The sequence below is a fragment of the Zootoca vivipara genome, chromosome 11 (genome assembly GCF_963506605.1).
Source record: "Zootoca vivipara chromosome 11, rZooViv1.1, whole genome shotgun sequence".
Taxonomy (NCBI): domain Eukaryota; kingdom Metazoa; phylum Chordata; class Lepidosauria; order Squamata; family Lacertidae; genus Zootoca; species Zootoca vivipara.
In genome coordinates, this window is record NC_083286.1 from 46892819 (window position 1) to 46917511 (window position 24693).

At 38.8% G+C, this 24693-nt stretch overlaps 2 protein-coding genes across 11 annotated transcripts in view; both read left to right on the forward strand.

Annotated features, from left to right (window-relative positions):
- The window catches only part of NUP155 (nucleoporin 155), a 35028-nt gene extending 29623 nt beyond the window's left edge, over positions 1 to 5405 (forward strand). Inside the window, exons 30-35 of the mRNA XM_035100644.2 lie at positions 232 to 345; positions 762 to 882; positions 1400 to 1510; positions 2626 to 2762; positions 4217 to 4323; positions 4991 to 5405. Coding sequence (XP_034956535.1) covers positions 232 to 345; positions 762 to 882; positions 1400 to 1510; positions 2626 to 2762; positions 4217 to 4323; positions 4991 to 5129 — 729 coding nt within the window. The 3' untranslated portion in view covers positions 5130 to 5405. The remainder of the gene's footprint in view (positions 1 to 231; positions 346 to 761; positions 883 to 1399; positions 1511 to 2625; positions 2763 to 4216; positions 4324 to 4990) is intronic.
- A 3402-nt stretch (positions 5406 to 8807) lies between these two features.
- The window catches only part of CPLANE1 (ciliogenesis and planar polarity effector complex subunit 1), a 57264-nt gene continuing 41378 nt past the window's right edge, over positions 8808 to 24693 (forward strand). For 8 of the 10 annotated variants that reach the window (XM_060280319.1, XM_035100552.2, XM_035100550.2 and 5 more), the window contains exons 1-14: positions 8948 to 9046; positions 10295 to 10435; positions 12070 to 12202; positions 12559 to 12678; positions 13652 to 13878; positions 14563 to 14669; positions 15208 to 15364; positions 15738 to 15841; positions 15947 to 16129; positions 16568 to 16817; positions 17718 to 17876; positions 18816 to 19561; positions 20772 to 20983; positions 22703 to 22783. In XM_060280319.1, coding sequence (XP_060136302.1) covers positions 10355 to 10435; positions 12070 to 12202; positions 12559 to 12678; positions 13652 to 13878; positions 14563 to 14669; positions 15208 to 15364; positions 15738 to 15841; positions 15947 to 16129; positions 16568 to 16817; positions 17718 to 17876; positions 18816 to 19561; positions 20772 to 20983; positions 22703 to 22783 — 2560 coding nt within the window. In that variant the 5' untranslated portion in view covers positions 8948 to 9046; positions 10295 to 10354. The other 2 variants (XM_035100551.2, XM_035100558.2) reach the window with 2 other exon arrangements.

Sequence of the window (24693 nt, forward strand, 5' to 3'; positions counted from 1 at the left end):
TTGTTGATTTATAAAGCCCCAAACATCTTGGTACCCTGTTAATCTGAAGGAGTAACTTTGCCTATATAGACCTAGTCAGCTATTTTGAATTGCCAAGTTCAGAGTCCATATGTGTTGTGTGTATATATAGTCATTGTAACAAGTCAAATGTTTTGTGTTGGAACTAATTATAGGTGGCTGCTGATGTTCACTGAGCTCTTAATTAAAGACTATTGTAATTTTTTTAACCAGGTTGCAAGGATTCAGTTTCAAATACAGGAAGCATTACACCGTCAGTGTTCTCATCATTCCACAGTACAAGATGCCATTTCCCAGCTGGATTCCGAGTTGATGGAAATTAGCAAGGTGATCTTATAGTAATAATAAAAAACATTCCCAGGCTTCTCTGTATTGTGCAAAAAATTCATCTGATATTTCCTAAACCATTTCCCCCACTTAATCATGAAAAATTTGCTCTGCCTCACCAGTTTTTTTAAAAGTGTTTTATTTTACATATTTCATTTTATTTTAGTTCTTTTATAATATAGTTCTGTGCTGTCTTTAGTAGTCATCACTCTTGTGTGTGAAAAACACTTGCATATTTCTTGTGGAGCTCTGTTATTGGAAGTTTGAAGTTTTTTAAAGCAAATATTTTTTGTTATTTAGGGTAAAGGTATGTTATTCAATATTTTGTTTAATGTCTGTAAACTGCCTATTAATCCATTTATACTTCATTCTGCATTTGATCTATGTGAATGATCAAACTTGTTTTTAAATTGCAGCTTTATGGAGAATTTGCTGATCCATTCAAACTCTCAGAATGTAAACTGGCTATTATTCACTGTGCTGGTCATTCAGATCCTATCTTAGTGCAGACACTTTGGCAAGAAATAATTGATAAAGGTAGGTTCAAGTACTTAGAAGAGATGCCTAGAAGCACACAACATTATGGAATGACTCAGTTCTGTGTTGCTCTTCAGTCCAGTTTGGGGGTGGGAAGGAATTGACAGGAGTGAGCTAGAAGTAAATTACACCATGCAAGTTGGAGTCAACTGTTTATTAGCAAAAATATGATCTGCATAGACTTGGTGGAGTAGCTTAACCTTCTTCAGCAAGCAGACTGTCAGATTCATTGTCCTACTTCTTTTATTATTAACAGTAAACATTCCAACAACTCTCCCAAAAAGCTTGGTGTCATAGTTTCTGTGTTCTTAGCCTAGAGAGAGCATAATTTGTATCACGAGAATATTTTTAAAGCCATCTGGAGTCGTATGAAACTGGAAACTCATCATAGCCCACCTGTAGATGGGTAAATTGACATAATTTTTTAAAAAAGTTTGTTCTGCGTGCTGAAAATGGAAATAACATAAATCCAAGCATTTAATTGATCTTTTAAAAGAGGGTGTCTTTTCTCTTTCAGCGCTGAGTGACAGTGTGACTATGAGTGCTCCTGACAGAATGCAGGCTCTTAGCCTGAAGATGGTAATGCTTGGCAAAATCTATGCTGGGACACCTCGCTATTTCCCATTAGGTATATAATTCAAATTAAGGATATTTGGAGATACTGAAAAATAAAATAACAGAATAAAACAAAGAACGAACAGGAAATAAATCCAATGTGTGAGATTGAAAAGACTCGGGTTTGGGGAGGGGGGTTGCTGTTATTTATATTAATTTATTTGTATCTTTTAGATCCTATTATTTATGTGGAAATTGTTCAGCTTGAATGTGTCGTTTTTGATGTTTCATTGTTTATGACTACTTTTGTTAAGTTTGTAATTATGTAATTATTTTCATATTGTAAGTTGCCTTGAGCATGGCTTTAACTATGAAAAGGCAGCATACAAATAAAAGGATTTATGTGGAAGGATGTGGCTTCCACACAAGGCCTGACCTGAGACATATAAACTCATCTTGGAGCCTTCCCAAAAGCACCTTGTATATGCATTTGACTGAATGCTCTTAGAAGACTGCAAAATGGAAGGAAGAATGTGCTTTGATTGTGAGGAGGCTTCTGCACATATCCATTAGTTTCAAATAGATTCTGCATATACCCAGGCTCAAAGCAACATCTGAATTACTCTGAATAGAATTAGAAGTAACTGTAGGCAGTGACCATGTGGAGCACAGGAGCAGTGTTCTAAGTATGTGGAAGGTGCACACAATTTTGCATTTAGAGGTAATGCCCTCATATGCAGTTGTCATACTCTGAGTATTGAAAATACACATTCTTCTTTATGGCCTCCATAGGTCCCAGAAATGGGTATGCATTTGCATAGGTCACATTTTTATTGAACTCTAGGGTAGCAGGGATTTTGTCCTAACTCTGCACACATGGAGGTGAGGCAAGCGTCTTCCCAGTCATTTCTCTCAAGCCAAACTTGAAAAGAGCAGAACGCCTTTGGTTATCGGTGAACTAGAACTAGTTGTTGTGAACTAGGAAGTCAAATAGTCAGAGTCCTCAAACAGTCTCTTCAGAACTTCCTGTATTGCACTGTGTCCACATCTTTTAAAACATCTACTGAGTAGATTTCCTGTCAGATTGACTAAGTGAAGGAATTCACAGGTATATAAAAAAAAGAATAGCAACTAAACTTTGCAGCAAATGATTTGCATCTCACTGGCCTTTATTCCCCCCCCCCTTAGATTTCTTAGTGCAGTATCTAGAACAACAAGTTTGTTCTTTGAACTGGGATGTGGGTTTTGTAACTTACACAATGCAAGAAATTGGTGTGCCGCTACCAAGACTTCTTGAAGTATATGATCACCTATTCAAAGCACGGGTAAGAGGAAAAACTTCGCATATTTTCTTGTTGATCTGTTGTTTAAATTCCATATCACAAATGATGGGGGTGGACCACAGAATACCAGCTTTTTTAAAGGTATATCACTGCTGAGATATTAACAGGAAGAAAATTATAGGTTTGTACTGGGCCAGGCATTCAAAATGTGTTTGTAGCTAGTAGGCATTGATCCTCATGTAGTAGATTGTGACTATGAGCTCACTAAATTGGTCCATAGAATACCAACTTGCTGCCTCGGCTGCCTCTGAGGTTGTGTTGAGGACCTTTGTTCACTGCTGCTTCTTCATTTGTTGCTGCCTCTCCTTCCCCATTGTCTTATATGCAGAGCCCTGTTTGCAACCTGAGCAGTGCGCAACCTGAAGCGCCGAATCTGTGCATGCTCGCTGCGCGATTCGGTGCTTCTGCGCATGCACGTGGTGTCATTCGGCGCGTCTGCACATGCACAAATCGCTGAACCCAGAATTAACCCATTCCGGTACTTCCGGGTTCGGCACGTTCATATCCCATGATGTACGCAACCCGCAGCGAACGTAACCAGAGGTATGACTGTAACGTCTAGCAGTCAAGCCTATTGTACTGCTTTCTTTCATTTTCTTTAAAAATAAGACTGGTGAAGCCAAAAACAGGAGCCACTTTAAATTGGAGAATTACCCAGTAGTTAAAGACCAGTGCTATTGAGCACTGCCAAATCTTTTTTTTTTAAAGAACACAGCCCATCTTGCTGAAAGTGAACAACAATTTTTAAATTTAAACTGAGCCTAGTGTGCCCATGTTGTATAATACCACAGCATGGTAGACAGAGCTGCCATAAGTTGCATGGGGCTACAAGTTGGCAAGGGAGGGCAGCTAAGGTAAGCAGGAGGCTTGTGCAACTGCATGTGGTGGGGTAGGGGGTTAAAGAATTTTGGAGGTTATGTAAGAATAGGGAAGAACCCTCTACATCTTTGTTAGCTAGGTAAACTTCTGAAATTTGTAATAAAACCTGACATACAAATTCAATCCATAATAATCCGTCATTTCTTTGTTAAAACAAGAACATTATTGCTTAAATTTTAGTATTTTGTGTATTGACATTTTGGGTTTTTTAAATTTATTTATTTCAATTTATAGGCTGTTTCATTGTTAAAAACCTCAAAGCGGTTTACAAAAAGATATAGCAAGGGGGGAAACACAATCCTACATTAAAACATGCAACATTTAAAGTATTCAAATGGATTAAAATTGTCTCAACTTTCTAAGCATGTGGATAGGCTTCTCTAAACAAGAATGTTTTCAGCAGGTTCCAAAAAGGGTACAGTGAAGAAGCCTGCTTGATCTCATTAGGCAATTAAGTTCTTTCAAATGCAGAATGGGTATTATGTGGCACTCCGTAGTACACTCAACATGTTGATGAATAATTTCCAAATTATTCCAGTTTTCTTTTTTCTTTACAGGATCCATACTGGAGTAAAATGAAGAAGCCTTTGCACCTTTTGGAATGCATCCATGTATTATTATCAGCGTTTGTGCAAGAGCCTAACAAAATTCTTGCCTTTGAAAGGTACTTCTTTGAATGCAGATGCTGTAAACAGACTTAATATACTGTATGCTGGAAATGGTTGCCAGATGAACTGATCTGGACTCTGCTGTCATCCTCTGAGACCCTTCTTTGTGTGCCTTTTCTGCAAGAGGCCTGGAGGGTGGCATCATGAGAACGGACCTTTACTGCTTGTGGAATGCTCTCACCAGGGTGGCTCACCAGGCACCTTCATTACATATCTTTAGGCGCAAGGAAAAATATTCCTCTTCTGCCTGGCATGTGGCCAATTAAACAATCTATTGCCTTTTAAACAGTTTTTGTGGTGGGGTTTGTGTTTTTGTTTGTTACTCTGTGTTTTTATATTATAAACAGCCCTGTAAACCTTATATGAAGGGCAGTATAGAAATTTAATAAATAAATAAAATAAATAAATAGTGGTGATTTAGAAAGTAACATAAGCAAAGAATGCAGACTGCCGAAGCTTACCATACTAAATTGTATACATCTTGCTCAGAACTGACAGATCCCGCTACAACCACCAGCATATCCCATTGCCAGCTTTGTTGCAGAAGATCACTGACCCTAACTATAGCTTACGATTTAGAGGCAGCACGTTTCTCAACAAAGTTTTGGGTCTCTGTAGCCTAACAATAAACTAAAACTAACTGTTCTCTTTCTTTCTCTTTAGGCGGCGATTCACAAATATTTGCTTGGATGCTGTTAGCTGTTACCTTGTTGAACTGCAGTCCATAAGTCCAACACTAGCTGTACAGACAATTACAGGGAACTTTAAATCTCTACAGGCTAAATTAGAACGGCTTCATTGAGTGATGCACAACTATTTCTTCAGGTGGAATGAACTGTCACTGCACTGGAACCTGAAAAGGCAAATGCTTATTAAAGCATCAAAACAAGCTGTGGAGCTTATCATAGTTCTGTGTTGTGTGTTCTTAACTAACCTCCCATAGAATGTCAGAATGGCAGGTTGTTTCTCTTCTTTTTTTACTACTAATTTTTTCTAGCAGTGAAACAGTTTTATATGATTTGGATTAAAATGGATTGTATAATCTTGCCCTGGCAATTAAAATTATTTTTAAAATGGGTTTCTCTTTTAATTTTGCATAGAATTTACACAAAGTGCTTAGACATAAAAGTGGAAATCATACAGCTATGTATTTGAGAGTTTGCTATGAAAAAGAGGCTTAGGATTATAAATGGCAACTACAGGCAACTACCCACTTGGGCACGACTGGGCACGTGTGGTGCCGGGAAATTGGATATGGTGGGAGAGCTGGAAAGTGCGGCTTGCGAGGAAACCCAACATCTTGTAGGGCCCTGGTTTAGATGTTGCACACATGCTGTATCATGCATAATCTTAGAAAAGTTATTCTCTCTTAGGTGCAAGAAAGTGAGAACAGGCCTGAAATCTGCAGTTTTTATAAGCACATGTACTCAAGTAATCAGGATATATCTTTAATTGATTAAGAACTCCAACCCTAGTGGCCTCAGAATACATTGAGAACAGGAAATCATTTTTTAAGATGCGGTTGCTGTTACAGATATGATTTATAGTTATTATTCATTTTGTTTAGCCAAAGCCATTGCAAAAGATAAAACACATAAAACATAATAAAAATGGTTTTAAAACCCATTACAGTTAAAATTACTATTGAAACCAGACACTCTGTCATAAGTTTGCTTTCCTGAATAATTTAATCCCCACAATTTTTTCTCCTTAAAATTGCTGCTCTAAAGGCAAAGCATGTCACTTTTTTAGAAGGTGCCAGTCCTTTAGTAAAACGTTAATCAAATACCTGAGATTGTCTCAGCTGAGAGATTTAAATATTTTAACAAGGCTACTCTTAAGGCCTCTATTGGGTAAACTAGTAAAGTTTTGTGTGTGTGTGTGTATTTTATGTATTTGTAAATGTTGTATGTATTGTTTATACAGTCATACTTCATGTTATGTCCGCTTCAGGATGCGTCTTTTTGGGATACGGACGCACCAAACCCGGAAGTCCCAGAACGGGTTACTTCCAGGTTCGGCTCTGTTATATTCTCTGACCGATGGGGAACCCAATAACGGCTCTTGTGTACCCCATAAGGGAATCAGGGCAGATTTTTGCTTATAACAGCACGCGTGCATGCGCAGAAGCACCGAATTACGTCACGCACCTGCGCAGATGCGGCGCTTCAGGATGCATCCTTTTCAGGTTGCGAACGGGCCTCCGAAACGGATCCCGTTCGCAACGAGAGGTACCACTGTATATCCACTTAACCTTAGACTAAACTTCATTAAACTCAGTAAGACTTGCTCCTTAGTAGATATGTATACTGTACATACAAATACATGTATGCATCTTCATGAGAAGAGAAGACTCCCTGGAAAAGACCCTGATGTTGGGAAAGATTGAGGGCACTAGGAGAAGAGGACGACAGAGGATGAGATGGTTGGACAGTGTTCTCGAAGCTACGAACATGAGTTTGACCAAACTGCGGGAGGCAGTGGAAGACAGGAGTGCCTGGCGTGCTCTGGTCCACGGGTGTCAAACACAAGGCCCGGGGGCCAAATCCGGCCCGCCAGACCTCGTCATGTGGCCCGCCGAGCGCCCCAGCCAGCGGGACCCAGCAGTGGGACCTTGCTGCTGAAGCGCCGCGCCAACAAAGCGCCGACAAACAGCTGGGGCCGGGGAAATGCTTTTTGCCCCTGGGTCTCTTTGCGCTCTTTTCTGGCGCTGAATCAAGGCGGCGACCCCCCTCCCTTTCTTTCTTCCTCTCTCTCGTTCTTATTCTTTCTTTCCCTCTCCTTCCTTCCTTCTTTATCTCTGTCTTCCTCTTTCTTTTTCTTTCCTTCTTTATTCCTTCTTTCCTACTCTTCTTTCTCTCACCTCTTTCCTTCCTCTCTCCCTCCTGCTCCCTCTTTTCTTTCTTTCTTTCTTCCTTCCTTCCTTCCTTTCTTCCTTTCGTCCTTCCCAACTTTCTTCCTCTCCCTCATTCTTATTCTTTCTTTCCCTCTACTTCCTTCCTTCTTTCTCCCTTTCCCTCTTATCTCCCTCTTTCTTTTTCTTTCCTTCTTTATTCTCTTCCTTATTTCCTACTCTTCTTTCTCTCCCCTCTTTCCTTCCTTCCTTCCTCTCTCCCTCCCACTCCCTCTTTTCTTCCTTCCTTCCATCCTTCCTTCCTTCCTCCCCTCCCTCTCCCTCTCCTCAGAAACATAGGATGCTGCTTTATACTTCTGGCCCTTAAACCCTGGAACCAGGAGAGCAGCTTCAGTGAGTCAACCTCAGCCAGTCCCTTTGGTGAAGGGTGGTGGCTCACTGGCAGAACATCTGTCCTGCATGCAGAAGGACCCCAGCATCTCCAGGTACTAGTAGCTCTGCAAAGGTCCTGCATGAAACCCTAGCGAGCCTCCACCACCCAGTGCAGTTACCAAAAATCATTTTTAAATAAATTGTACAATAATTGTACATTTGAATATCTACTTGCCATTATTCTGACTATGTTTCTGCTTTCAGAGCTAGTTATTACTTACATTATTACAAAAAACAGTAATAATTGAATGCAGTGACAATAATTTATGATAATAAAGAGTGGACACATAGTCCTACAGATACAGCCGGCCCTTTGAGGGTGACCAAACTGCTGATGCGGCCCCCGATGAATTTGAGTTTGACACCCCTGCTCTGGTCCATGGGGTCACGAAGAGTTGGACACGACTAAACAACATACATATAAATATGCGTATACATATATACAATACTGTATATATAGGATAGAAATCTTGTGCACACTTACCAGAGAGGCAAACTGAAACGCACGGTTCCCTACAACTAAGAAAATGATACGGGGGGGGGGGGCTCGTTAAAGGAGCCCTGCATAATGTACACGGAGGGACCGGAAATGAGTAGAATGTGTCCATTTATATAAATTGCACTTATGAGTTATTTGTGGGGCATAGGAATTTGTTCATCCCCCCCAAAAAAATAGTCTGGCCCCCAAGGTCTGAGGGTCAGTGGACCGGCCCCTTGCTGAAAACGTTTGCTGACTCCCGACTTACACAGTCCTGTGGCACCTTAAAAACTAAGGAAATTTTATTACGATGCAAGGCTTTCGCGGGTCGAAGCCAAAACTTAAGTCTCTTGAGACAAAGGATGGGGGAATCCCTTAGATATCGTTAGACCCCCCCCCCAGCTCCCATCAAGCCCTGTGCGCAGCAAGGATGATGGGAGTTGTAGTTCAACGGCGTCTGAGAAACCACTTGCCTCCTAACCCAGCTTTTAAGGCTCCACAAAGCCTTTTTGGAGAGGAGGCGCGTCTGGAATCTGCACAGGCTGCGAGTCCAGCGCAGGGAGCTAGAAAGAGCGGGCTGGAGCGACGACCGAATCGATATAAAAGACGGGGCGCGGGCAGCCTCCAATCTCCGCCCGTTAACTGCCGGCTCTTGACTCCCATTTCAACGGTCACCCAAGGGCGCATGCGCATTCGGTCCCTCAGCTCCTCCCCCACACCAGCGGTTGGAGGCAGTTGGGAGCCGCGAGGAAGGATAACCGTTGGTGCTGAGGGGGAGAGGGAGGCGGTGACGAGACGACGACGCGCACGGTGGGTCCGCGAAGGCGGCGCCCGCTATGAGGAAAAGGAGGCGGCTAGGGAAGAGCTCTCCCCCCCCCCCTCGACCTCTCTATTTCCCACAAAAATGCGCTTATCCCTTCTCCAGCCGGCGGTGGACTGAACCTACATGCCCGAGGTTGAGTGGGGGAGGCAGGCAAAGCTTCCTTTATATAGAGTGGGGGGTGGGGGTGGGCAGGCAAAGCTGGTCAGCAGCTTCATCTATCTGTCTATTTATCTGCATATGTATGTATGGTGAGAGTGGGTAGGCAGACAAAGCTGGTCGGCAGCTTTCTATATTGTCTAAAATCTCTATGGTGCAATTATTCTAACTAAACAATCCGTGACCCGGTGGGTCATTGCTTTGTTGTTAAGTATTTCTGTGTTTGGCTGCTGGAAACCGCCCTGGTGGTGAAGGGCGGCATATAAATTTAATAAATATTGATGCTGCTGATAGTACTTGGAATACAGTGTACAGTATAATGAATCTGTTGCTGCCTCTCAGAAGGGATTTCGCGGAGCAGGGAAAGGTGCATCGCTGACAGAAGTACCAACCTCCCCCTGTGTAGGGAACGGCTGCTTATCCTGCTCCCCGATCCAGTTATGGGTTTTGTGGTCCCTCTTAACCGCTCTTGGTTTTGCTTTTGCCCACACTCCCCAACCCCCTGCATGAAAGTGAAAGTAGACAGACTGAGCTTGATAACGGCAAATGCTCCGGCCCCTGAAAATAACATCAAAATAATCAGGGCTGGAGCAATTTCCTTAGGAGGAAGGGGGGGGGGCAAGATGAGCAAGGGGGTGACATGATAGAGGTGTATAAAGTATCCTTTTCTCGGTGCTAAAATCCGGGATATGAAATGCTTTTTAATACAGTGGCAACTCATAGTAAAATTGCAGCATTCACTTGGATAAGATGTAGTGACTGCCACCAATTTTGCTTTAAGGATTAGACTAATTGATGGTGAATAATGGTTATTAGTCATTATGACTGTATGCTGTTTCCAGGATCAGAGGCAGTATGCAGTCACTGGAGAACAACAGCAGGAGAGTTTATTGTGCCCATGTATTGCTTGTAAGCTTTCCAGTTGGCCACTATGTGAGACAAGATGCTACACTACATAGGCCTTTGGTCTGATCCAGGCATCCCCAAACTTCGGCCCTCCAGATGTTTTGGACTACAATTCCCATCTTCCCCGACCACTGGTCCTGTTAGCTAGGGATCATGGGAGTTGTAGGCCAAAACATCTGGAGGGGCGCAGTTTGGGGATGCCTGGTCTGATTCAACAGAGTTTCTCTTACATTCTTTTTACAATGGTGTACATTAACGTGATAGAAGTTGTTCTATAAATTTAAATGTCAATATAGTTTTGTGCTTCTTTTTTTACAGTCATGTAAAATGATGTTCCCTTTTTGAAAAGTTTAATGGCTATACTACCTTTTAATAATCATGGAAATTAAACTGGAAGTCCTAACTTCTACATGTATCAAGCAAAGGAAGCCATGGCCTCAAATCACTTGGCTGGGACAGGTAATCATCTATTTTTGTATGATACAGTAGGATTACAACACCTCTAGAATTCAGCCTGCTGGCTAAAGTGAATAGTACTTAAAGGTGCTTGATTAGATTGTGTTCTGTGTTTGGTTATATTGCAAAGAACCCATCCTTTAAAGACCAGTAATAAAAATACAGATTTGTTAGGAAATACAGGGGCATATTATGGTTCTTATTTCTGCAACTGCCACTTTGTTTCACAGGATTTAAATTCTTTACATATGAAATAAAAATATATGTGTAGGAATTCTGTTAATCTTAGTTTTCATATTATTTGTTTCCATTTGTTAAAAGACACTGTCCATCCCTTTATTCATCTATTTATATATAAAAAATTGTATACCGCTAAATCATAAAAATACATTAAAGCAGTTTACAACATTAAAAAGATAAAAACCATACAATAAAAATGTATAAAGTTAAAAACAATTTAAAAGTAAAAAAGTTAAAAACAAGTATCAATAAACATTGTGGGAAGATGAATTCTTAATCACCTGCATAGGCCTGGCAGAATAGAAAAGTTTTCAGCAGGTTTAAAAATTGTCACAGAAGGGGATGGTAGAGTGTTCCACAGGTCTGGGCTGATTACATTACACTAATGGTGTGGTTTCTCTTTGTTGTCAAACAAGCCTTACCCACTTGGGGAAGCAGCTCCAGTGTTCTCTTAGTCCTCCTATGTAGGAACTTCTATGCTACATCTTTTCCGTGATATGCAAAAGACCCTTTTAGCAGTGGGGAACTGTCCATGAGTAGCATTTCTTTTTGTAAGCATGAGCTAAAGTTCTGCATACGCAAGGTGTTAGAATGCAAGCCTAGGTGTTTTTTGTTTTTGTTTTACAATTTTGTGCTTCTGTTTTTGTAATTCTAGCATTACAGTAGTACCTCAGGTTACAAACACCTTGGGTTACAAACACTTCGGGTTACAAACTCCGCTAACCTGGAAGTAGTACCTTGGGTTACAAACTCCGCTAACCTGGAAGTAGTACCGCCTCAGGTTAAGAACGGCATGGCTGCCAAGTACCCCGTTTCCCCCGGGAAAACCCATTTTTTACTTACCTTTTCCCGGTGGTCCCCCGTATCACTTCGTCTCCCGTTTTTCTCCGTTATTTTCTCCTGCCGGCGGCCATTTTTTTTCTTTCCGATTTGCCCTTCTATGGGCACAAAAAATGGCTGCCGCCAGCTTCAAAAGTCGCATCTACGCATGTCCGGAAGTGCATAGACGCGACTTCCGGTGTTGGTGGCGGCCATTTTGGTGCCCATAGATGGGCGGAGCGACACCGGAAGTTGCGTCGGCACACTTTCTGACATGCGTACAAGCGACTTTCGAAGCTGACGGTGGCCATTTTTTGTGCCCATAGAAGGGCAAAGCGACAGCGGAAGTTACATCGACGCAACTTCCGGTGTCAAATGGCTGCCGGTCCCGGATTCTGCAGTCCGGAACTTGGAAGGTAAGTAAGAACAGTTTCGGGTTAAGAAAGGACCTCCAGAACGAATTAAGTTTGTAATCCGAGGTACCACAGTATACAGTAGTTGTGCTTATTCAGGTGTTAGTTTCCAGGAAAAATGTGGAAGTAGGTACCTGAATAAAAGGCTTTCTTTCTTTATAATAGGAAAAGGAGGCTGTTTTTCTTTTAGATGACAAAAGCATAAATGAAATTAATCTGCTTTCGGGGAGGACAAAGAAGATCCCACAGTTACATCCCTTGCTGAAGAATGTTGTTGTCTTAACAACTTCAAGAAACGGTTAAGTATTAGCACTAACAAGTTGTTGCATGATTTTATTTTTTGAATTTATTTAAATTAATTGTGTTTCTGACAATTAAAAATGTACTGGCTCTCTACTTTGTGAGGGCAGTAGCTAAGTATGTTAAGTAAATGAACAAGTAAAGGGTTTCCACTGCTACCACCTTACCCTCAATATAGTTCTGATCTAAAACTATGTAACGACTTGGGACCAAAGGGGGGCAGGGAATAGTGTAGTCTTATGCATGTTTCCCTGGGAGTAAGCTAATTAAACCTAGTGGAGCTATGAATGAAATGAAATGAAATTTGTCTAAAATGTTGCACTTTGAACAACAAAATTCTCCTTAATCAAACAGGAGCTTGGTTGGCAGGGATACTTAAAACAGGAGAACTCTTTCTTTGGAACAAAGACCAAGAAACTATAAAAAGTGTCTCGGCAGCTGAAGAATGTAAGAAGGTGGTTTTAGCAGCACAAGGTAGGAATATTCAATTAATATTTTGATTAACATTGTCCTTTCCCCCATTTATTTTGTTCAAAAAAGGTCTTATCAGACATTACAATTTTGCTTATCATTTAACAACTAAAAATGAAAATGTTTATTTTATTCATGACTTTCTGAGTTATTTAATAGTGTTTATATTTCAAAGAGAAATGACTTGTTAAGCTAAACCTTAGCATATATAATGTATTTTATATAGAACAGGAATGGATAAGCTTTTTGGCCCAGTGGGCCAGATCTTTATCACCCCTGTTGCTCATGGGCCAACTTTGGTTAGTGGCCATGGCCAACCCATCTATCAATAATCAGCTGTCATGATGTCACATAACTGATAGTTGGGCACTTCCACCCACCAGGGCATTCATACCAGGCAACATGCTGAGGACACAGCACCTAGCAGGATTGAACCCCACACATCAACTGACATCAGCCAATGGACCGGTGGGTGTGTTTGGCGGAAAATGGCATCATGGGCCTTATTTGGCCCCTTGGCGGGCCAAGATTGGCCCATGGTTGAGAGGTTCCCTACCCATGTTTTAGAACAGGCATCCCCAAACTGCAGCCCTCCAGATGTTTTGGCCTACAACTCCCATGATCCCTAGCTAACAGGACCAGTGGTCGGGGAAGATGGGAATTGTAGTCCAAAACATCTGGAGGGCCGAAGTTTGGGGATGCCTGTTTTAGAAGGTACTCATAATGTTGAGGGCAGTAATAAGATTATACTTCTTCTTAGTGCAATATGCCAGGCTTTCTTAGTTCTGTGCTATTATAAGTACTAAACATGATGTCCCAGGTTTAATCTTTGTATTGTGTTCATTGACTTTTATACAATAAAAAGTTAGCACAGTAGCTAATGTCAAAAACTATTAAAACTATTAAAACTATGAATGTATTTTGGATAGATCATGTAAAGAATGAGAAAATGCATTAACACAACATTATTTTCTAGACTGTTCAATGAGGTTATACCTATATGTTTCTGGTGATGGAAATAAGGTTCTACTCACAACGCCAACTGCCAGTATGTTTCTATGGGAAAGCAAGGAATGTAAAAGTACACCATCTAAAGGTTGTGTAATGGGACAGTGGTCACAAATTATTCCTGAAGCATCAGTTGTATTACCATCTGTTGAAGAGAAAGAAACATCAGTGAGTGTTGACTTCATCCAAAATGAGGTAAACTATAAAATCGGTCCAGTTTATATAGATTCAGTAAGCTGTCTATGTAAAATGCATAGTGACCTTTCTGTTATCAGTTGTGCAATTCCGGTTATTGTGGAAAGTAGAAGTGCACCAGCTCTATGTACTTTCTGAATTATGAGGCAAATATGGGTGATTTAGGTGAGATTTTCACATGGCCTGGGTTGGATTGAGTCCTTAACAAGGCATCTTGAGTTGGTGGTGCATAATCCCAATAGGCACTGTGCATTTGTTACTAGCTACCTTAAGCGAACAGTTGCTTTTAATTTTGAGGCTTCTGTGGGACAAGGATGATCTATGACAAATCAGTGCCAAATCTTGATCCTCACCAAATGTACCTGCAGTAGAGGTGTCCTCATGATTTGTGCACAGGGCAATAGTAAATATACCCTATCCTATTTATGCCCAGACAACAAAAAAATAGACCTCACTATAATACTGTATGAACATAAAATCTCAATGTAATTTTTGCTTAAATCATCAAGGTGTACGATGTGAAAGCTTATGTTTTATATATTTTCTTGCTTCATGTGAATTAGACAAACAATGTGGTGAAATGTTAATTGCTTTCAGCTTATTTGACCATAAAACATGGCTTATATATGAGTCATTTAAGAAATCCAAGTAGAGTTATTAAGCATTATTTTGATTCATTTGCAGATGCTGGGGGACTGCTGCTTGTGTTGTTTTGCATTTTATTCTCAGGAGCATTTAATGCTGACACTTTTGGAAATTAAGTGGCAAGAGAACAGTTTAAAGATTGCTTGGTAAGATTAGATATAGGTTTTTAAGGCTTGGTTTTAAAACTTCAGTGTTTGCTGCCGCATCATTTGAATAACATGTAGATAGTTTGATCTAGAAAAATAATTCTGCATTAATTAAGGTGTTTTTATATGTGCAGGGATTGAATGTATAGTAGGATTGCAACTTATGCTGAAAAAAGTTGTTGATGTTTTTAAAATTTCCCCATAATACGGAACAGGGATACAAGATTCTTTTGTTTTTCCAAATTGGGATTTGTACCTGAGCCAAATTGGGCATGAAATAGTCCATGCTAAACTGTGCTGTTTTCCAAAGCACTGAATCAGGATTTGAGCTGATTTGTGTGGTTGGTGCATACTGCTAAACTAAACACTGTCAAAGTTCTCCTGGCCAGGCAGAAGGTCAGAGGCTTTGCTCCAGCCTATTCAAGGTCATGTATCTTATGCTTTAGTGTTACAGGGAAACCAGCCAACTAACTTACAGACATCCAGAAATAATGTTTCCTTTTATGTTCTTATCTATATATTTTTTTGTTTTATGTAGCTCTTTTCCATTTCTGATACACTGGACACAGCGGACATGTTCTTTATCTAGTTTGGTTCCCCATTGTCAGCCAATAAAATCAAGAGGTGCTTTGCTTACTGCATTTTCAAATGATGGGCTTGTTCTAGCAATAGGTGTCAATCAGAAGGATTTACAGGTACAAATATTAGTAGCATAAAGCAAAAGTGATTAAGTTAATACTGTAAAGTTTATTAAGTGTGGTGTTGCATATCAGTCTTCAGGGTTACCTTCAGGGTTACCTTCATACTTCAGCAAGGGGCTAGTAATAAAAAAATTAGAATTAGAGGAGTCTGCAGTACTTTTGTATTGTGTTAATTACATCAGTGCTTCTGATCAGCACATTCAGCAATTGAAGTTATATGTGCTATATATGTTAGATTATTCCAATAAGTTTCTAATGAAAGCTATATATGTGCTGTGAAGTGTTAATTAATTATTATATTTTATGTTCCTAGGTTTGCATGCAGTTTAACCCTTCTTTCTTTTGTCATTAAAAAAAAACAATTTAGGCAACTCAGATTTTGTTTATGAGCACAACAAATTTCATTGCGGTTTCCGGTAGCCTTAAAGGTTGTGGTAGCAAGAAACACAAAATTCAGTCAAAATTTATAAGGTTAGTATAGTATTTTTCAGAATTCTTTTTTAAAAAATAAATAAATAATAATATCATGTTTGGATAGCTGGATGTCTGAAGGTGACATTTGTTGTTTTGTTTTAGGTCCTATTGGATTTCTGACATGAGCTGGACTCATGATAGCCTTTTTTTGGCTTGCATGTTAAAACGTGGGTCACTGGTCTTAATGAATTGTTTGGGTGAATTGCTTACTTTAGTAACATATGGTTGCTCTGTAGAATTTGGACCAGCAGAATTTATTCCTCTACATCCACTAATAACATACAGGTGAGACAATCATAATGCGGTTTATTAAATTCATTTGCTCATATCTTTCTTTCATTCATTTCTTCTCTTTTAAATGTTTCACCTTTCAAATAATTCTTTTGCTTTTTCTGTGTCTTTCTTCTCAATATCTTGTTTCTCATTCATAGTTCTCTCCTATTTCTTATAATGGCTTTTCCTGATGAACAAATGACATTTTCATCATGTAAGTACAAATTATTTAAGCCACTATTAGGATCATTTATTAATTTTTAAGCATGACTGTACTGAGTGGAGTTGATGAGGGTTGTAGTCCAAAACATCTCAAGGGCACCAGATTGGCAACTGCTGTGCTAGTGTAGGAGAAGATATTAATCTGAGCTGTATTGTCCCCATAAAACCTTTGTGTTATAGAACTGCATTTACTTTACTTTTCTGATAATTTAGTATTTTATCTGTTAGATCACAGAACGCTTTGATGCAAGATCTGAATCATTCTAATGATTCATCAGCCTCTGAAGGGGATCTAATGAGGCAGAGATTTTCTGTAGCATCACATCCAAGTTTACCCTACTTCATTGCCTCTGATGGGTATATAATCACCGTTCTTAAATTTTATGATGGTTTCTCACCCTCGGCATATATGAGGTCTTTGCTGCTTGATTCAGCCCAGAGGCTTGAAAAACTACACTACAGCTTGATTAAATCTAAGGTATTGTTTCATTTGGTTTTCTACTGCAACATAGGTTTAGTAGTATAGTTCTCAAATTCTTGCCTGGAATTGGTTCTAGACATTATTAATTGGTTGCATTAGGACAATTCACTTATTCCATGATTAAATAATTACATTGTTTTAGCCTACTCAGTATTGAGAAGGAAAGTTAATTTTAGGTTTCTGTTCAGAATGAAGTGTTTGAATCTCTTCAACTGTGTGATGTGGAATAAAGCACCCACAATGCTCACACTAGCCAGCCTATCTGCCAAGGTCATTGTCGAATGCCCTTCTCAAAATAACATTGATATTTTGCTAAGATGTTTCCAACAAGTTCCTCTTCCCTGATCCTGTCAAATCATTCTCGGTGTATGTACTGAGAAATAAGGCACAATTATTTCATTAAAATTTCCAATTACAGTGGTACCTCTACTTACGAATTTAATGTGTTCCGAATGCACATTCGTAAGTCGAAAAAAAATTGTAAGTCGAATCCCATAGGAATGCATTGGGAGAAAAAATTCGTAAGTCGAAGCAACCCTATCTAAAAATTTGTAAGTAGAAAAAATCCTATCTAAACCGCATCCAAGATGGCGGACGGAGCTCTGTTCATAAGTAGAAACATTCGTAAGTAGAGTTATTCGTAAGTAGAGGTACCACTGTATAAGTTTATAAAACTGCGGTCTGTATTTATAAACATCTTAGATATTAAATATAGATTAGGCTGTTTTTACTGCCCAGCAAGTCCTTCCTAACCATGTTCTTTTTAAAGTTTCATCTCTGGACATATTTTTTTGTGCTCCTTCCGCACTGTCAGCTTCAGCATCACATTCATCAATCTCTTTCAGATGTTCAGAATATAAAAATAGGATAATAAAACTAACATGTTGTTTCCCACAGTCCAAGGAGAAAAGGCTGCCATTGCAATCACTGTCCTCCTTAAAAGCTAATCTATTACAACACAATCAAAGTCAGAGCTCTGCTTTCTCTACCATTCCAAAATTTCTGCAAGAAGAGGAGGAAATAGTAGAGCTAAATGGAGAAGTAACACAGTTGCAGGTATTCAAGTTTGCTTTGATACTAGTTTCTTGATATAATGCAACATGAATTAGAATAATAGTATATAACACACATATTTGTTCTTCTGATCTGCACAGATGTCAGTTCTGTTGCATGGAAGAAATATTTTTTAAAAAATAAATCCTGCTACGATATCTATGTGCTTATAAGCCAATTTATGACTTGGGACTCCTAGCTTGGCTTGCGATGGCAATTTCATTTTTGTTCTAAGTACAGTTATGCCCTTTATTTTGTTGAATGCATGTCAAACCATTATATACTTCACTTCACAACAAGAAACCTACCCTTCACCTCATTTTGAGTTATCAGCCTCCATCTCATATAATTGATTTATCTTGTTAATTGATGGGTATTATGGAATAATAGCTATTGTAGCCAGCTGAATTATGCTCAGGGTTAGACCCATTGAAATTAATAGATCTGTCATGTCCATTAATTTTAATTGGTCTACTCTAAGTAGAACTACCATAAATCCCTTATATGTTCACAAAGCAAATACTAATGGCTAGGGTGCAAACAGTTCCCCATTCCATGGCAAACTGTAATGTGGAACTGTATGTGCCCCAGACACTGGGATTGCTTTGTTCTGGTGAAATGATTGCAGTTGTGCCTTTTGAGTTTGGTTTGACATGTATCTGCAGCCTAGCTGTTAAGGTTTAGTTTGCATTGGGAGAAATCTATGGATCCTCATCCATCTCTATACAATACAAGACATGTCAAAATGCACCACAACAATAGCCTGGATTATACCTTAAATTTTACATTGAGTGCTCACAGCTCCACATACTTTATTGCACAACATTTTTCACTAGTACCTGTGAAACAGTTCCCAGAACAATTATGTGGGGTACTTCTTTATATAAATGTGTGATAAAATTCTCATGTATCAGATAATGAGTAATGTTATCTTCAATTTAGGATTATGAAGAAGAATCAGATGGTGACAGGTTGTTTCAGAGTCATTCCTTTACTTTGGGGAGCCAAAAAGGAGATACTTTTGTAACTGATGAAGGCCGGTTGGAATTTGCATCCATGTTTGACACCATTCATGCAATGGATGCAACAGGAGAAGAAGATGACACAGCTTTGGAACTGAACCATATCCAAAAAAATCTAATTGCAGCTTGGAGAGTAGGGATTTCAAGAAACATGCAAGAAAGAGACAATTTGTTAAATTGTACCATACGTTGCATTATATACTTTTTTAACATTCTCCAGTATGCAAAACTTAATGTTGCACATTTAGGTCACCCTGTCCAGAATTGTACCTGGATACAGTCAGTGTTAAAATGTTTCCAGCAATTTTTGTCTCTTCTAAGTTGGGAGGGTAAGCATAGACAAATTCTGGGACATTTGATGAAGCTCACGTTGCAGGCCCTCAAACTGATGCTTGTGGAACAACAAAACCAACTGTTCTCCAATAATCTTTTGGGAGGCTTCTCTCTGCTGAAGATGGTTACTCATTTTTTAAATGGCAAGAACGCACCTCAGTATGAGATACTTCCAGCAGCCCCGGATGTTAATAATCAGGTGGAGTTTGATTCCATAATTGTGTCTGTGTTTCAAGCTATGGATTGGAGCAGCCACCAACATTTCTGTGCATTAAATTACATACTGAATCTCTCACCTCCAGCTGTAAACCTGTCCAGTAATTCAGAAAAAAGGTATTTATTATCTGTTTGAAAACTTATTTTCATAATTTGTAATTGTATTTAAATATTTTTTAAAAAAATTCTTGAATGAAAGAAATAGAGATTATTGGCTTACTTGAATTCTGAAGAAAACAAGAAGACTGCCATTGGCCAGATTTTTTTAATATAAAAAATGGTATTTTAGATGTGGTTTACATGTACCAATCAAATATAACATTTTTTTAACAGTTGGTCTTCATGCTGTGTTATAACTCTCCCCTCACCTCATCTCATTCAAAGCTGCTGCTCAAAAGAATCTGTGTTCACCATTTTATTGGACTCAGAATTAGTTCCATGGTTCTTTGGATCCCAACCATTGTGCTGTGTTGCATAAAAGAGGAGTTGCAAAATATATTATTTCCTTTGTTTATTCAGTTTCTTTCCTACTTTTTTCAAGGTCTTGGGTGGCTATTGCAATTAAAATAAAACACCCAATCAAATTAAAGATATCACATACAGTATGTGCTAGTCATTGACTGCCATTCTAAGAGGGATAGTTCTAAAGCTTTTTTGAGACATTTTGTGATCTTGGAGTTTGCTGGATTTCTAAGGGATGGGAGAGGAGTTTCTTCATAGGATCCTAAAAGTTCTTACTTAGGCCTAGATGGTCAAAGCAAAAATTTAAAAAGTTGCACCCACCATACATATGCCATTGTTAATTATTAGTTGAATAATAGCTTCCTTATCTGGCTTTTAGTTAAATGGGCTACAGTTGTCAGTGGTATCCAACCTTACAAGAGATTACTTTATGGCTAAGGAAAAATGTTGCAGACATAATGTAATTAATGTTTAAGTAGACTTTTTCTTGTCCTTTACATAAACATTAACACCTCAGAAATCCACATTCTATGGAAGTTTGGTGTTGTTAATAAGTTGTTTTGTAATTTTTATCTATCTTGATCATAGTAATTTTGTGTACAGTATATTTAGCAGGGAAATCTTGGAGTTAATTTTTTCACCACAACTAGTAATAAATAAAATAAAAGTAGGACACCATTAAAATTGTGATAATGCACTGAAGTATCTGATAGGGTTAATTCACTAATTTACTAGTTTAATTCACTGATAAGTGATTGAAAACATAATCTGCAAGTTTTATGGCATTATTTCTTAGCATATTAGCATCACTAATTTTCTCTGATCTGACTTTTGCTGTAAATATTTGATTCTTTTTGAACTTCAGGGTGATTGTAATGTGGCAACTGTTGTATAAGCATGTCCTTTGTTACTGGACACAGTTAAGGAGAAAAGTTCATAAGTCAAGCAAGCCAGTAACTGAAATACAAATTACGTATGAAGGACCAACCGTTGAAGCACTGGCAAGTCATACACAGGCAATTTTACAGTCTTCAGGAGAAAGATTAGAACGAATACTGAAACTGAACTCTGTGATTGGTTAGTATCATGCAGAACACTGTGATCAGTTGATTTTTGTAACAGTGGACAATTTCCTGAGCTTCAACTTAATTTTGATACTATTCTTCTGCAGTAATAATAGTGGAATGAAATGTCAGCTCCGTGTTTTATTAATTTTGTAATTGCAAATATGTTTCAATATGTCAATTAAATTAGCATTTAGAGTTTGCTTAGCCAATAGCTGGAAAGCATTATATTATTGTGATACATAACGGAAGTGACCTTCCATTTTGAACCTTCAGATGGTTTATCCTGGTTGGGTAAAGATGTCCATGCTGCTTTGAAGAGGCAATAATTTTACTTCTCTTCAAGAAGGCAATTTAGATTTTACTGACATTAACAGTTATTGTCCTGTATCAAGTTTCTTAGCAAGGTACTTGAAAAGGTGGTGGCATCTCAAGTCCAGAGAGTGTGGCATGATACTGAATTCTTCATTCTGTTTCAGCTCAGTTTGCAGCTGCCTCCATCACCCTAGTGTAGCCCTGTTGGTTCTCCTGGAACCAATGATTTTCAATACCATTGACCATTGTATGCTTCTGAGTTGCTTTGCCAGATAGGAGTTGGGGCAAGGATATTACAGTGCTCTGATCCATTCTGGGGGAGCATGTCCAGAAGGTGGTGCTGGAAGACTTCTCTATCCCTTGGTTGCAGGGGTTTTTTTATATCTTGCTCCTTATACATTTTAACATCTGCATAAAACTGCTTGGAAAGGTCATCTGGTGTTTGTGCCAAGCTGTTGTTATTATGCAAATGACACACTGTTGTGACATATTTTAGTGAACTAATCCTTGGGAGGTTGTGTAATCCATGAATTGATTTCTGGAAGCAGTTCTGATTTCAATAAGGGCAAATAAGATGAATCTTAATAAAGATGGTATTTTACTTTTTCTATAGCTTTTATTTGTAGTTTATACGTTTTATTGTAATTAGTTTACCTGTTGCTAGAAACTGCTTTGTAGGGACATTGTCTCAAACATTTCTAATTAATAAACCTAATTAATTATAAACATTTCTAATTACCGGTAATAAATAACAAAAATTTCTGGTCTGGAAACCTGACAATTTAAAATTTGTTTCCTTTCTCCAAAAATATCCTGTGCTTAAAATAATATGTTTTACAGCCTGCAGCTGAAGGTAGCATTGAACATTGTGGCAGTTTTATTATGCTTTTTATGTATCCAACTCCCTTGCCAACTCGTGCCTACTCCTCACCAAATCCTCCACCCTCTTGGATCTTGCCAAACCCACCTATTCCCTTTAGAGCTCTGCAGACCACTCTCCCCTCCCCTCCAGCTCCCTTGGAAGAGTTCCTCTGCAGCTCACTGGGGCCTTCGTGCTACATCCATCATTCTCTCTTCTCTTTCATCCACACCCTCCAGTGCTGAGGCTGAAATGCTGTCATCACTGTGAGGTGGACAGCAGCAGAGTAGGATAGTTGCTTGGGAGCTGCCCTAGACTATCCTGAATATTCCTCCCTTGATTGCTTGTCTTTTTGTTTCTGTCTCTCTTCCGCCTTAAGACAAGACAGTCTCCAATGCTGCTGTCATGGTCCAGCAGCTCTCAGTAGTCTGACATCACGTTAGTTAGCAGCAGCATCCCTCAGCAGCCAAGTGAACTGCTGTGTGACAACAGCCTTACTCTTTTACTATATGTTAAGAAATGTATTGAATATTGGCTGAAATTTATTTATTTATTTAGGTGAGGAGCAGTTTCTAATAGGGTCTTATCAAGAATCAGTGGAGGCATGGGAGAGAGCTCTTCAAGAAATAAAAGGAAAAGGTAAGATAATAAGAAACTCTAAGCTTATTCTCATTGGAAAAATGTTCTAGAGAAAGCGTAATAAATTTTGCAGTGGAAATTTATTTTCTTCTATACATTGGCATAAATGTATGGAATAAAATTTCTATACATTTTAAAACCTAAAATGGTTGTTTTTAGAGGCCTGCCTTTTAGTGAAGACCTTTCTGTTCTCTCTAGCCTTCAGTTAGTAATATATTCCTGCTGCTGGAGTTCTTAGTTTGTTTATTATTATATTAATCATGCTTAGATTGTTGGGGAAGGTGGATTTTTGCTTTTAGGTTTGATTGCTTTTAGTCTAGTTGATTGTTGGTACTTTTATATTTGTATACATAATCTGTTGCTAAGGAATTCTTCTTTGTGCTTGTTGTAAGTTGCTTAGAAACCTTGGTATAAGATGACAAGTAATTCAAATTATTATTGTAATAATAATAATAATAATAATTAATAATAAAGCTGCAATGTTGTTGCATTGCAGAACTAGTTTGTACCTTAACATGCTTAATAAAACTAAGTTCATGCTAAAAAGATTTATGTATGGCATGAAAATCATGTTACAGGTAGGTAGCCGTGTTGGTCTGTGTCGAAGCAAAATAAAAAATTCCTTCAGTAGCACCTTAAAGACCAACTAAGTTTTTATTTTGGTATGAGCTTTCGTGTGCATGCACACTTCGTCTGTTTCAGTGTATCTGACGAAGTGTGCATGCACACGAAAGCTCATACCAAAATAAAAACTTAGTTGGTCTTTAAGGTGCTACTAAAGGAATTTTTTATTTTGCTATGAAAATCATGGTATTGGGTTAATTACTTGTCATGGTGCAGAACTGAGGTTAGTAAATAAAAGTAAATAAAATGTGATTGCGTGTTGACATACATGATTTTTTAAAAAAGTTTTCCTGAAGTTGTTTAAGTGACAGGCAAGCTGCTCTTCAAGGTAATGTTTAGGATTTCAGATGCCAGTGCATGACCTTTCAGACAGCAGTGGTGGAGATCCTTTTTCTCATGCTGGCAAAGGATTTTCTATTGCTGTGTTCACTGTGTACAAATGGGCTACTTCTTTTCAGTCCAACTAGCCTGTGTTGCTCATACAGTATTTCACCCAAAGAGGACTTCTGTCCCTTGAATATCTTCATCTCAGGTGTGGTGAGATGGATTATAAATATAAACATTGTGAGCCACTTCTGTGTAGCGTTTACAGTAGGGTCGCCATACATCCGGAATTTCTTGGACATAGCCAAAATACTGCAATGTCTGGGCAGAAATCACTGAAATGTCTGGGGAAATCCAGACATATGGCAACCAATGTCGGAAGTCTAGATTTTGGCAAATTTCCTGAAAAATAGCGCAGTAACTTCATTACAACTTTACATTGTTAAGAGCAGAACTGTGAAGATTCATGTTCAAATGTCCACTCAACCACAAAGCTTCATATGTGATGTTGTGCCAATCACTGTTTATTACCTTAGCATTCATTTCTGAGTTGTTGTTTGGAGAGGGATCCCACATACAGCATTCTGAGCTCCTTGGAGGAAGGCTGGGATATAAATGCAATAAATTAAAGCAAATGTTAGGTTTGACAGTTGCATTTCTTCTGTCACAGTAACTGGAGAACCTTCACTTGTTCAACCTCTCTTTGCTTTGTGTCTTTTGAAGTACTGGAGTTGAAGAGCATTATTCAAACAATATGGACCCATTCCTGTTTGAATTACTGTTAACAGTAACTATGAAAAAAAATAAAAAAATTCCTTCAGTAGCACCTTAAAGACCAACTAAGTTTATATTTTGGTATGAGCTTTCGTGTGCATGCACACTTCTTCATGTGCATGCACACGAAAGCTCATACCAAAATATAAACTTAGTTGGTCTTTAAGGTGCTACTGAAGGAATTTTTT